This window comes from Lemur catta, chromosome 1 (genome assembly GCF_020740605.2).
Source record: "Lemur catta isolate mLemCat1 chromosome 1, mLemCat1.pri, whole genome shotgun sequence".
Classification (NCBI taxonomy): domain Eukaryota; kingdom Metazoa; phylum Chordata; class Mammalia; order Primates; family Lemuridae; genus Lemur; species Lemur catta.
In genome coordinates, this window is record NC_059128.1 from 58,195,356 (window position 1) to 58,207,395 (window position 12,040).

A 12,040-nucleotide genomic window follows, 5' to 3' on the forward strand; every position below is an offset into this window, starting at 1 on the left:
CACTAGGAGCTCTGTCATCTGCGCTCCCTAGGTAGCAGGCATCTGGCAGTACTTTGTGCATAGATAGGAGCCCCTAACAAGGCACACCCTCACAGTACCTCAACGTCAGCAGTAACTGCTGGGGAGGACAGGACAGTAGCAACAGCAGCAGCCTGAGCCACAACTCTCCGATTCGTTAAAATGCTTCCAGATCATTCTGTCTATAAAATTTACAGGATGGAGCAGGAGGTGTCTTGAGCTTCCCCGAGCCCAAGAATAATGCCACCTTTGATCTGTAGAAATGAAAAAAATGGAGCTTTTCCTTCGCAAGTGGGTTTTAAATATTTCTCCATTAATAGTTAATGCACATGCAGACCAGCAGAGTGACAGCTCCCTGTGATTATGAATTCTGGCTGCATAACTCCAGTCCAAATAGGAGCTGAACTTTCAAAATTATGGTGGTTACTTTTGACAAATTAAATTGTCCTACTTAGGAAGGTAGGAGGAATGAAGAGAAAGAAAGTGATGGAGTGGGAGAAAATCCTCCTTGGAGGTAATTCTCAGGCTGAGGAAGAAAAAATGAGAAAGGACTACATTCGTGTTTTCTAGGGTGATGATACTGCCAATGTTTATTAAAAAATAGGTACAGAAGGTCTCTATTCAGAGGTAGGGCACGACAGAAGGGGAAAGGGGATATACTGGCAGTATGACTCACTGTCTCAAAACAAGGAAGAAAGCATACTGAAGGGAATGGGTAGTCCTTAATAAGAATTAAGTTGCTCTTAAGACTCTGCAGTTTAAAATTAATTAAAAAAAGGTCTTAAATTTCTAACAATAGGAAAATAACAAGAAATGATTTAAATAGAAAATTCACTTTATAGCCCATGGTAGTATTAAGGTTTCTAAATTATGTCAGGTGTCTCAATGTATTCTTTGGCTGTTAAATCCAACTCTTTGCCTTTATAAGTTCCTTGTGTATTTTGCTGGCTTTGAGTAACCAAAATATCACAATAGGTGCCCCCCTCAGGAGGTCTGCTGAGTAAATAATCTGGGGTATTTATCTGTAGTTTCATATCTAGGAGTTAAGGCCAAGTGATTTTCTAGTGGAGAAGAGAATATAAAAATAGGTAAAGTAAGGAAGGTAATGCCTAATGTTGAAAATGCTAAATAAGCTTAACTCTGACTATCATCTTACTAGATTTTCTCTAACCCAACATTTCCAAATGTGTAGTTAGTTTGGTATCAACCATGTAAGGTGCTTGTTCAACAATATATACAGCACAAGTACAAGGCATTTTTCTTGATATTCTACAAGTATTTTAAGAAATAAAGATGATATGGCCTGGCGCGGTGGCTCACGCCTGTAATCCTAGCACTCTGGGAGGCCGAGGCGGGTGGATCGCTCGAGGTCAGGAGTTCGAGACCAGCCTGAGCAAGAGCGAGACCCCGTCTCCACTAAAAAAACAGAAAGAAATTATCTGGCCAACTAAAATATACACATAGAAAAAAGTAGCCGCGCATGCCTGTAGTCCCAGCTACTTGGGAGGCTGAGGCAGTAGGATCGCTTAAGCCCAGGAGTTTGAGGTTGCTATGAGCTAGGCTGACGCCATGGCACTCACTCTAGCCAGGGCAACAAAGTGACACTCTGTCTCAAAAAAAAAAAAAAGAAAGAAAGAAAGATGATATAGATAGGTTGAAGTAGACTAGAAATGTTGTGAAATGGCTGGGGGGTCCTGCTGAATTGTTATAATAACTGGAGAAGATGAATAGTAAATCTCCTGTAGTGCAAGGGATAGTCCCACAAGCTAACAAAAAATTGTGTTGTTCGAAATGTCAGTGGTGCCCTTAGTAAGAAATGTTAATAAAACATCAGTCTATTTGGGGGCCAACAAATATAAAGATTAGAAATTATTAAGGTGTCTCAAATTATATTTAAAGTCTAGGAAGGCCTGGGGACCAACTGAGAAACTTTACTTTTTCAGGGATTCCTATGATCAATAGACTACAAATTGCTCCTCCCCCAATGTATGATTTCAGTTGATTCCTGGAAAAGAGGATTGGAACAAAGGAATACGATATTGAAAATGTTGACCTAACCTGGAAATCCCTGGGTATTCTTGGGGAAGACCTGAAATTAACTCTCCTCCATCAGTTTTTCTAGTTCAGGAACCACCCCAAGTTCTAAATGACTCCTTAGTCAATATCCTCAGGTTTGTTTTACAGGGTTCCAAACCTCTGGAATAATTTGTGGGGTCATATAAAGAAAGACCCTACAGACCTGTAGCATTTTTCTCTTGGTTTCAAACTCAATCTTTAATTTTGCTTATAAGCCAAATGCAAAGTTAGTGCTAGTCTAATGAGTGGAGCTATGCTGAGCTCCTAAAAGCAAAAGAATGGTGACAGGACATGAGTCACAGATGAAAAACCACAGTACAGAAAATGTTTGGAAAAATACTATAAGTCAGAAGTACTGAGTGGGTGGCATAATGGCCTTCAGTATGCCAGAATGGGAATTCTCAGGCAAAGCACTTACAAGGAAACCACAAGAAAAGAAGACTGCACTTTTTGTTCAATGATTTCCTATTAATTGTGATGTAAATTATATGGATGTGATTTTGACAAAGAATAGCACTGTTTCTGAAAAAAATAGTGGCTTATGTGCAAAATACAAAATGTATCCAGAAGAAAAAAAATATTATTTGGTATCATGAGTGCAATAAAGTCTGAGATAATGGTTTAAGATTAGGTAACTTTTTATATTTATTTTTCCTATTTGGCTCAATTTTTAATGCTTAAGTCTGAGGAATAAAATATTTTCCTATCACTAATTAATATAGACTTATAAGCATTTTTCATATGTAGTTCCTGATCCTGACATAAAATGTGAAATCACCTAGCTTTGGTTACATTAGGTTGAGACTGTTACTATAACAATATGTATGCTACAAGATATATTGGATAGCTTTGTTGTTGATGTGGACAGCTATCCATACAGGAAACAGCTAACAGTCAACAAACTCAATTAATGTTGGACGGAATTTTTAGAGAGTAAAGTCTCCCCATTTGTTGAGTCCCTGGGGAGCTTATATCTTCTCTTACTAAGAAGATTCCCAGGGGACACTAATTAAAGTCAACCACATCCTTAGAAAGTACAAATATCTCCCTTTATAGGGGAGGTAAAAGTTAAAATTATTTATTAAAGAAAGGTAACTTAAAATGATAAAATTGGAGAAGAAAGAAGACAACTTTTATTTGACCTTGAATGTACTTCTTATTCTGTAAGAAATTGAAAAAAACTAGAGGGTAGTTGTTTCTTGTCATTATACTGTTGCTGATTCTGTGGTTAGTTATTAATTTTATTTTTTATGATTCACAATCTGCTCTTTGAAATATGCCATATGCTCAAAGCAATTCAAGGATGACAACTGTCAGAATTACTCCAATAAAAATTGCCTAAATGAGGAAGATTTACTGCAGTCTGATATTTCAGTGGAAAGTCCCTCTTCCCTCCCTGACAGCTTTTTCAGGCACTGTGAATCTTGCAACCGTTTTTTCATTCAAAATCACGATTGTTTTATAAGAACTTCTAAGACTATTGAAGTAGAATTGGTAAAACACACTAGGTTAAGGGTGAATTAGCAGACATGAAAAACAATATAGATAGTCATTAGATGGATTGCCTGCAATCAGTATGAGTTCCCAGCCAGTTTTCTTAAATCACATGCAAATGTATTGACTTAATATGACAATGTCTGCTCTATGTATCACTAATAAACATTAAATTGGATGAGCCTTATACCCTGGCAGCAGCAAGCCAAACTGAAGGCAAATTTCTTTTTTCTCTGGGAAGATCTGAGGGGTGGATATAATCCACCTGAGTGCTCCAATCACAACACATTCTGTTAAATGTTACCAGTCCATTTATCCTTTGTTTTGTTTCAGTCTATTTATTAATGCAGTTTCATTTATTGTTATTCATCTTGAAGATAAATCTTTGTCGTTCTATAGAATTACACCAAATAGAATGTGATAAAGGAACTTTCTTGCAATTATGATGTCGGTGTAGCCTGTCAGCACACAAGGGATGGAAATGAGTTAGGGGACAGGGAAGGGAATTCTAATAGACACCATGATACATACAATGAACAAAAAGATATCCTGAGAGAGAGAGAGAGACTTGTCAGGCTAATCAGATCTTCCACAGCAAGGTAAAGGCAGGAAGGGTAGCTCTAACCTTGTAAAGATGCTGCTGCTGCTCCTCTGACATCATCAGGTCATGGCTGTCCATCACGAGGGACTCCATGTCAATCAGCCAATCCCAGAGCTCCTGATATTCTGAATCAAAGTCCAGAAGCCTAAAGATAAGGCACAAAATGTAGTATGTATAAATACAGCATAGTAGTTAAAACCTCACATTAGAATAATATATTCTTGAAAACCCACAATGTTCTTAGAGATAACTAGGAAAAGAGAAGGGGAAAATGCTCTGTGTTGTTACACAGTGGGAAATGTAGGAACCAAGCCTGTAACACAGTCACCTCTTAGATGTTGAAAACATAACATGCAGTTCCAGTGCTCATATTTCCATTTGCTAACCCTTTCTGAGGATTTGCAGCACTTGAACAAAATGACCACCACTATGTCCTTGAAAAAGGGCATTGTTATTTGACAGATTAAGAGATATGGTCAGTTAATGACTTGTAGAAGGTTACATGGTCCAGAATTTTGGGTAAGAACAGTACCCTCAAAATTTGAGCCCCTTTCTCATCTACTAGATTTTTCACAGGTATTATTCCCCAATAGATTTATGATTAAGAATACTAATTTGGAAGATGGTGGACAAGAAAAACCACCAGCCAGAGTGTCTCTGCAAGAAAGACAGATTTTAGATCAAAGTGAAAAAAACAATCAGGCAGACAAACATAGATCAGATGAGGGTCGGAAGAAAGGGTACTTGAAACTACAGTATACTCCACAGGAAGAATGTGCGGAGCAGACCTGGAAGGAGAAAGGCATCAGCAGGGTCTAAAGCCCAAGAGGCTTGGAGATCAGCAACAAGGGTAGGTGGAGAGGTTACATTTCCCCTCCCTTGCATCCCGGACTGCTCGTGGGCTCCTGAGCTGCTGGAGAGACCTGCCAACACCAGGCCAGAGGTGCCTGCTGCCAGTGAGCAGTGAGCCTCTTACAGACAGGGCACCAGGCTCCCAGCTCCCTCAGGGCACCTCCCACCTCACAGACCTGTGCCGATCGGCAGGTGCCATATTGCTTCATTCTCCCTTTCCCCTCTCCTACCTGCGGCTGCTGAGAGAGACGATTTAGCCACCACTCAGAGGCATCCTCAGGGAACGGGATCTTTCCTTTTGAGGCCCTGTAGTGGACTGAGGGGTACTCGGACTGTGAGCTCCCAACCTGCCAGCCCTCCCAAGTACTGCTTGCCTAGTGACTCCAGCAGAGCAGAGCAAATCCCAAGGCAGAGAGACACTGATTCAGCTAGGGCACCCAGTGGGTGACTTGAGACCAGCACTCTTTTCCCTGGTAGGGTCAGGGATTGATCTCCAGGGCCCAGGGGCAGGCCTACAGGCCAAATCCTGTACACCCAGGTCTCGATCACACTGCCCAGGGACACAGAAGAGATATTTGTGAACTAGTCTACTGAGATGTGTGTGCCTTAGGAGCAGATCAGAGCATATCCTAGCTACAGCATGCTCAAGGGGCAACACTCCTCCCACAGAAAGGCCACGCTTCCAGCTCAGGCTGTGATCCTGGGCAGGGAACCTACCAGCTTGCATCACAGTCAGGAGAGATCCGCTGGCTTGAGGTCCTGCCTACTGGCAGAGGCCTGGGAGAAACAGAGGAATAGCGAAGGGTGGAAAGGAATGAGGCCTGCTCCAGACTGTGGGTCTCAGATAGCCTCACTTCCACAGGCAGATTTTTGACTGAGTGGGGTGATTTCAGCCCCTCCCTGGCAGCTTTGCCCAGAATCAGAGAACAAACCTTTGACCCCTGCTAACAGCATTTGTGGAGCTTGAGGGCAGGCTCACCCAACCCAGCCCTGCCCAGCCTCACTCCTCTACCTCCCCCTGCTGAGGTGGAGAATAAGAACACAGCTGGAAGTTCCAGGACCCCACCAACCACCCAAGGCACTAGAGTGCCTCTCCAGAGGAATGAGAGCTGGTTACAGGACCCAAAACAACACTGCACTTGCTCCTCCCAGAAAGAGCCACCTACTGACAGGGAGGTCAATTTGCACACCCTTTTACTGTATTTACTGACTCATGATTTGGGGTATGGTCAAATCGCACCCACAAACACCACCTACTGGCTCAGAGACTAAACTGGGCGTGTCACTATCTAAATGAAAATCTACAGGTAAGAAGCAACAGCTGATACAGATGGGAAGGAATCAGTGAAAGAACTCTGGAAGTATGAAGAATCAAACTGAAATAACACCCCTAAAGGGGAACACCAGCTTTCTACCAATGGACATCAAACAAATTCAGAACATTAAAATGACAGAAGAAGAATTTTGAACATGCGTTGTAAGAAAACTCAATAATATGCAAGGGAAAATGGATACCCAACACAAAGAAACCATAAAAAAAAAAGAAAAAATCCAGGACTTGGAAGAAAAATTCACTAAAGTAATTGAAACAGTAAAGATAAATCAAACAGAACTTCTGGAAATGAAGAATTTATTCAAGGAATTACAAAACATAGTGGAAATCCTTAAGAATAGGGTAGATCAAACAGAAGAAAGAATCTCAGGGATTGAAAATAATACCTTTCAATTAAATAAGTCAGTTGCAAAGATAGAGCAGAGGAATAAGAAAAAAGAGCAAAGCCTATGAGAAATGTGGGATTATGTGAAGAGGCTTAATGTGAGAATCACAGGCATCCCTGAGGGTGAAGAAGAAAATACACAAGGGTTGGATAAACTATTTGAGGATATAATGGAGGAAAATTTCCCTGGCCTTGCTAAAAATCTAGATATCCAGGTATAAGAAGCTCAAAGGACTCCTGGGAGATCCATTGCAAACAGGAAGATACCACAACACATAGTCCTCAGATTGGCCAAAATAAACATGAAAGAGGCCCTCCTACAAGCCGTAAGGTGAAAGAAGCAGGTAACCTACAAAGGAAAACCCATCAGACTAACTGTAGACTTCTCAACTGAGACCTTACGATCCTGAAGAGACTAGAACCCCATTCTCACTCTTCTCAAACAGAATAATGCCTAGCCTAGAATCTCATACCCTGCAAAACTAAGTTTCTTATACAAAGGAGAAATAAAGACCTTCTCAGATAAGCAAAGACTGAGGGAATTTATCAAGACAAGACGTGCCCTCCAGGAAGTACTCAGAACAGTGTTACACATGGATCAGCACAATTAACACTCACCAATGTAATATCAACCAGAAGCTAAAGGTCAAAGGCCAGATACACAATGGCTCAAGAGAGAAAACACAGCAATAATATTCAACTCAACAGGATAAACAGAAATCTGCCTCACTTACCAATTCTTTCAATAAATATGAATGGCTTGAACTGCCCAATAAAGAGGCAGACGCTGGCCAAATGGATAAATATATACAAGCCAAGTATATGCTGTCTTCAGGAAACACATCCAACCCACAAGGATGCATTCAGACTCAAGACGAAGGGATGGAAAAATATATTTCATGCAAATGGAAGCCAAAAGAAAGCTGGCATGGCAGTTCTGATTTCAGATAACTTAGTCTTCAAATCAACAAAAGTAATGAAAGAGAAAGATGGTCACTATATAATGGTGAAGGTACAATTCAACAAGAAGATATAACAATTCTAAATATTTATGCACCTAACTCAGGTGCACCCAGATTCATAAAGCAAATCCTACAAAAAAAAAATGATAAACAGCAACACTGTAATAGCCAGGGATTTCCAATACCCCTCTTATAGAACAGGACAAATCCTCCAAACAGAAAATAAACAAAGAAACAATGGACTTAAACAGAACTCTAGAACTAATGGGCCTGACGGACATTTACAGAATATTCTACCCAAAAACCACTGAATATATTTGTTCTTATCAGCTCATGGGACATTCTCTAAGACTGACCATATCCTAGGGCACAAAGCATGTCTCAACACATCTAAAAAAATAGAAATTATGCCATGCATCTTCTCAGACCACAGTGGAATAAAATTAGACATCAACTCCAACAGAAACTCTCATCTCTACACAAAGTCACGGAAACTAAACAACCTTTTGCTGAATGATTATTGCATTAAGAGGAAATTAAGATGGAAATCAAAAGATTCTTTAAACTAAATGATAAAGGAGACACAAGTTATCAAAATCTGTGGGACACAGCTAAAGCAGTCCTGAGAGGAAAATTTGTATCTATAAATGCCTACATCCAAAAGACAGAAAGATCACAAATCAACAATCTAATGAATCATCTCAAGGAACTGGAAAGGAATGAGCAAACCAACCCCAAACCCAGCAGAAGAAAAGAAATAACAAAGATTAGAGCAGAACTAAATGAAATTGATTAAATAAAACTATATGAAAGATTAATAAAACAAAAAGTTGGTTCTTTGAAAAAATAAAATTGACAAACCTTTGCTAGATTAATGAGAAGCAGAAAAGAAAGGACTCTAATAAGCTCAATCAGGAATGAAAGAAGAGAAATTACAACTGATACCACAGAAATACAAAATATCATCTATGAATACTATAAAAACCTCTATACACACAAACCTGAAAATGTGGAGGAAATGGACAAATTCTTAGAAAGACACAGCCTCCCTAGGCATTCCTGAACAGACCTATATCAAGTACCAAAATTGAAGCAGCAATAAAAAACCTTCCTAAAAAGAAAAGTCCTGGACCAAATAGTTTCACACCTGAATTTTACCAGACCTATAAAGAAGAACTGGTGTCTATCCTGCAGAAATTGTTCCACAACATTGAGAAGGAAGGAATCCTCCCCAACACATTCTATGAAGCCCACATCACTCTGATACCAAAACCAGGAAAGGATGCAATATAAAAAGAAAACTACAGAGCAATATCCCTTATGAATATAGTTCCAAAAATTCTCAACAAAATCCTAGCAAACCGAATTCAGGTGCCTATCAAAAAAAATAATCCATCACGACCAAGTGGGCTTCATCCCAGAGATGCATGGATGGTTCAACATACGCAAATCTATAAATGTAATTCACCACATAAATAGAAGCAAAAACAAAGACCATATGATCTTCTCAATAGACATAAGAAAAGCATTCGACAAAATTCAGCACCCTGTTATGATAAGAATGCTTAACAAAATAGGCATAGACAGGACTTACCTAAAAATGATAAAAGCTGTATATGACAAACTCACAGCCAACATCATACTGAAGGGGGAAAAATTGAAAGCATTCCAGCTTAGAACTGGAACCAGACAAGGTTGCCCTATATCACCGCTTCCATTCAACTAGTGCTGGAAGTCCCAGCCAGAACAATCAGACAAGAGAAGAAAATCAAGGGCATCCAAATGGGAGCAGAAGAGATCAAACTATCACTCTTTGCTGACAATATATCTAGATTTTATATCTAGAAAACCCCAAAAACTGTGCCATGAGACTGCTGGAATTGATAAACAAATTCAGCAAAATCTCAGGTTACAAAAATCAATGTACAGAAATCAGTAGCATTCCTAAACGACAAGAACAGTCAAACTGAGAATCAAATCAAAGACTCAGTACTCTTCACAATAGCAACAAAGAAAATAAAATACCTAGGAATATATTTAAGAAGCTAAAAGACTGCTATAGGGAGAACTACGATTGTTAAAATGTCTATACTACCCAAAGTGATCTACAGATTCAATACAATCCCTATTAAAATGTCAACATCATTTTTTGTAGTTCTAGAAAAAATAATTCTACACTTTGTATGGAACCAGGGAAGACCCTATATAGTAAAAGCAATCTTAAGCAAAAAGAACAAATTGGGAGGTATCGATTTACCAGACTTCAAGCTATACTATAAGGCTATAGTAACTAAAAGAGCATGGTACTGGCACAAGAACAGAGACATACACCAGGGGAACAGAACTGAGAACTGACGATATAAAACCGTCCTCATATAGCCATCTAATCTTTGGCAAAGCAGACAAAAACATACACTGGGAAAAAGAATCCTTATTCAATAAATGGTGCTGGGAAAATTGGATAGCCACATGTAGAAGACTGAAACAGGATCCGCACCTTTCACCTCTCGTAAAAATCAACTCACGGTGGATAACAGACTTAAACCTAAGGCATGAAACTATAAGAGTTCTAGAAGAAAATGTTGGAAAAACTCTTATAGACATTGGCCTAGGCAAAGAATTTGTAAAGAAGACCCCAAAGGCAAACACAGCAACAATAAAAATAAATAAATGGGACCTGATCAAATTAAAAAGCTTCTGCACAGCCAAGGAAACTATCGTGAGAGCAAGCAGACAACCTACAGAATGGAAGAAAATATTCACATGTTACATATCCGATAAAGGGCTGATAACTAGAATCTATATAGAACTCAGGAGAATCAACAATAAAAAAACAAACAACCCTATCAAAAAGTAGGCAAAGGACATGAACAGAAACTTTTCAAACAAAGATAGACTAATGGCCAACAAACATATGAAAAAATGCTCAACATCCCTAATCATCAGGGAAATGCAAATCAAAACCACAATGAGATATCATTTAACTCCAGTGAGAATGACCTTTATCAAAAAGTTCCCAAACAATAATGTTGGTGTGGATGTGGAGAGATAGGAACACTCATACACTGCTGGTTGGACTGCAAACTAGTACAATCTCTGTGAAAAGTAATCTGGGGATACCTCAAAGAGCTACAAGTAGAACTACCATTTGATCCAGCACTCCCATTCATTACTGGGCATCTACCCAAAAGGAAAAAAGACATTCTATAAAACAGACATCTGCACTAGAATGTTTATAGCAGCACAATTCACAATTGCAAAGATGTGGAAACAACCCAAGTGCCCATCAAAACATGAGTGGATTAATAAAATATGGTATATGTATACCATGTAGTTTTATTTAGCCACAAAAAACAATGGTGATCTAGCACCTCTTATATTATCCTGGATAGAGCTGGAGCCCATTCTACTAAGTGAAGTATCACAAGAATGGAAAAACAAGCACCACGTGTACTCACCATCAAATTGGTATTAACTGACCAACACTTATGTACACACAGTAGTAACATTCATCAGGTATTGGGCAGGTGGGAGGGAGGCAGAGGGAATGGGTACATTTACATCCAATGGGTGCACTGCACACCATCTGGGGGATGGACATGCTTAAAGCTCTGACTCAGGTGGGGCAAAGGCAATACATGTAACAATATCCTGTACCCTCATAATATGATGAAATAAGAAATAAAAAAATTAAAAACATATACCTTAAAAAAATAAAAAGATAAATATGTGTTGTTTTAAACCACAAAAAAAAAGATTACTAATTTAACTAATTTGGATATATGATGACAAAATCCAAAATATTTTCACTGGGAAATAATAATTTATCTGTCCCTCTGCTGTCTATCTGCCTATCTGTGCAAACATATATCCTACATTTATTGTCATGGATGAGTAGCCAGCATTTCAGCTGAATACTCAGAGATAGGCTTGAGTGACTCTAGTAAGCCAGTGAGAACCAGTGGCAGATCCAGTATTAGACAGGTGTTCCCCACAGACATGTAGGAAACAAAGGTAAGGACAGGAAGTCAAAACAATGAATCTTTGAATAGCCAGCGATAATTAAAATTCAAAGGAGGATCACTATAGTTTTCAACAAAATAAATCATTAGAATAAGGAGCTTAAAAGGATTAATGTGATTCTCTATTGAAAGCCTGGTGAATAAGTAAAGCCCAGATTCTTCTAACACACTGTGATCAGAAAATGAAAGTGCAGGATAAAAAACTGTGACTCTGTCCTTCCCCCAAAAAATCATCCCCCCTAAAAGAAATCCTACAGTCTTGTCAAACTGTAACAGTGCAAAACACTATCAGTACTA

General features: G+C 39.1%; 1 protein-coding gene across 2 annotated transcripts in view; it reads right to left on the reverse strand.

Annotated features, from left to right (window-relative positions):
• Window positions 1–12,040, reverse strand: part of AKAP6 (A-kinase anchoring protein 6) — a 451,824-nt gene that overhangs the window by 118,884 nt on the left and 320,900 nt on the right. For both annotated transcript variants that reach the window (XM_045569009.1, XM_045569000.1), the window contains exon 9: window positions 4,214–4,334. In XM_045569009.1, coding sequence (XP_045424965.1) covers window positions 4,214–4,334 — 121 coding nt within the window. The remainder of the gene's footprint in view (window positions 1–4,213; window positions 4,335–12,040) is intronic.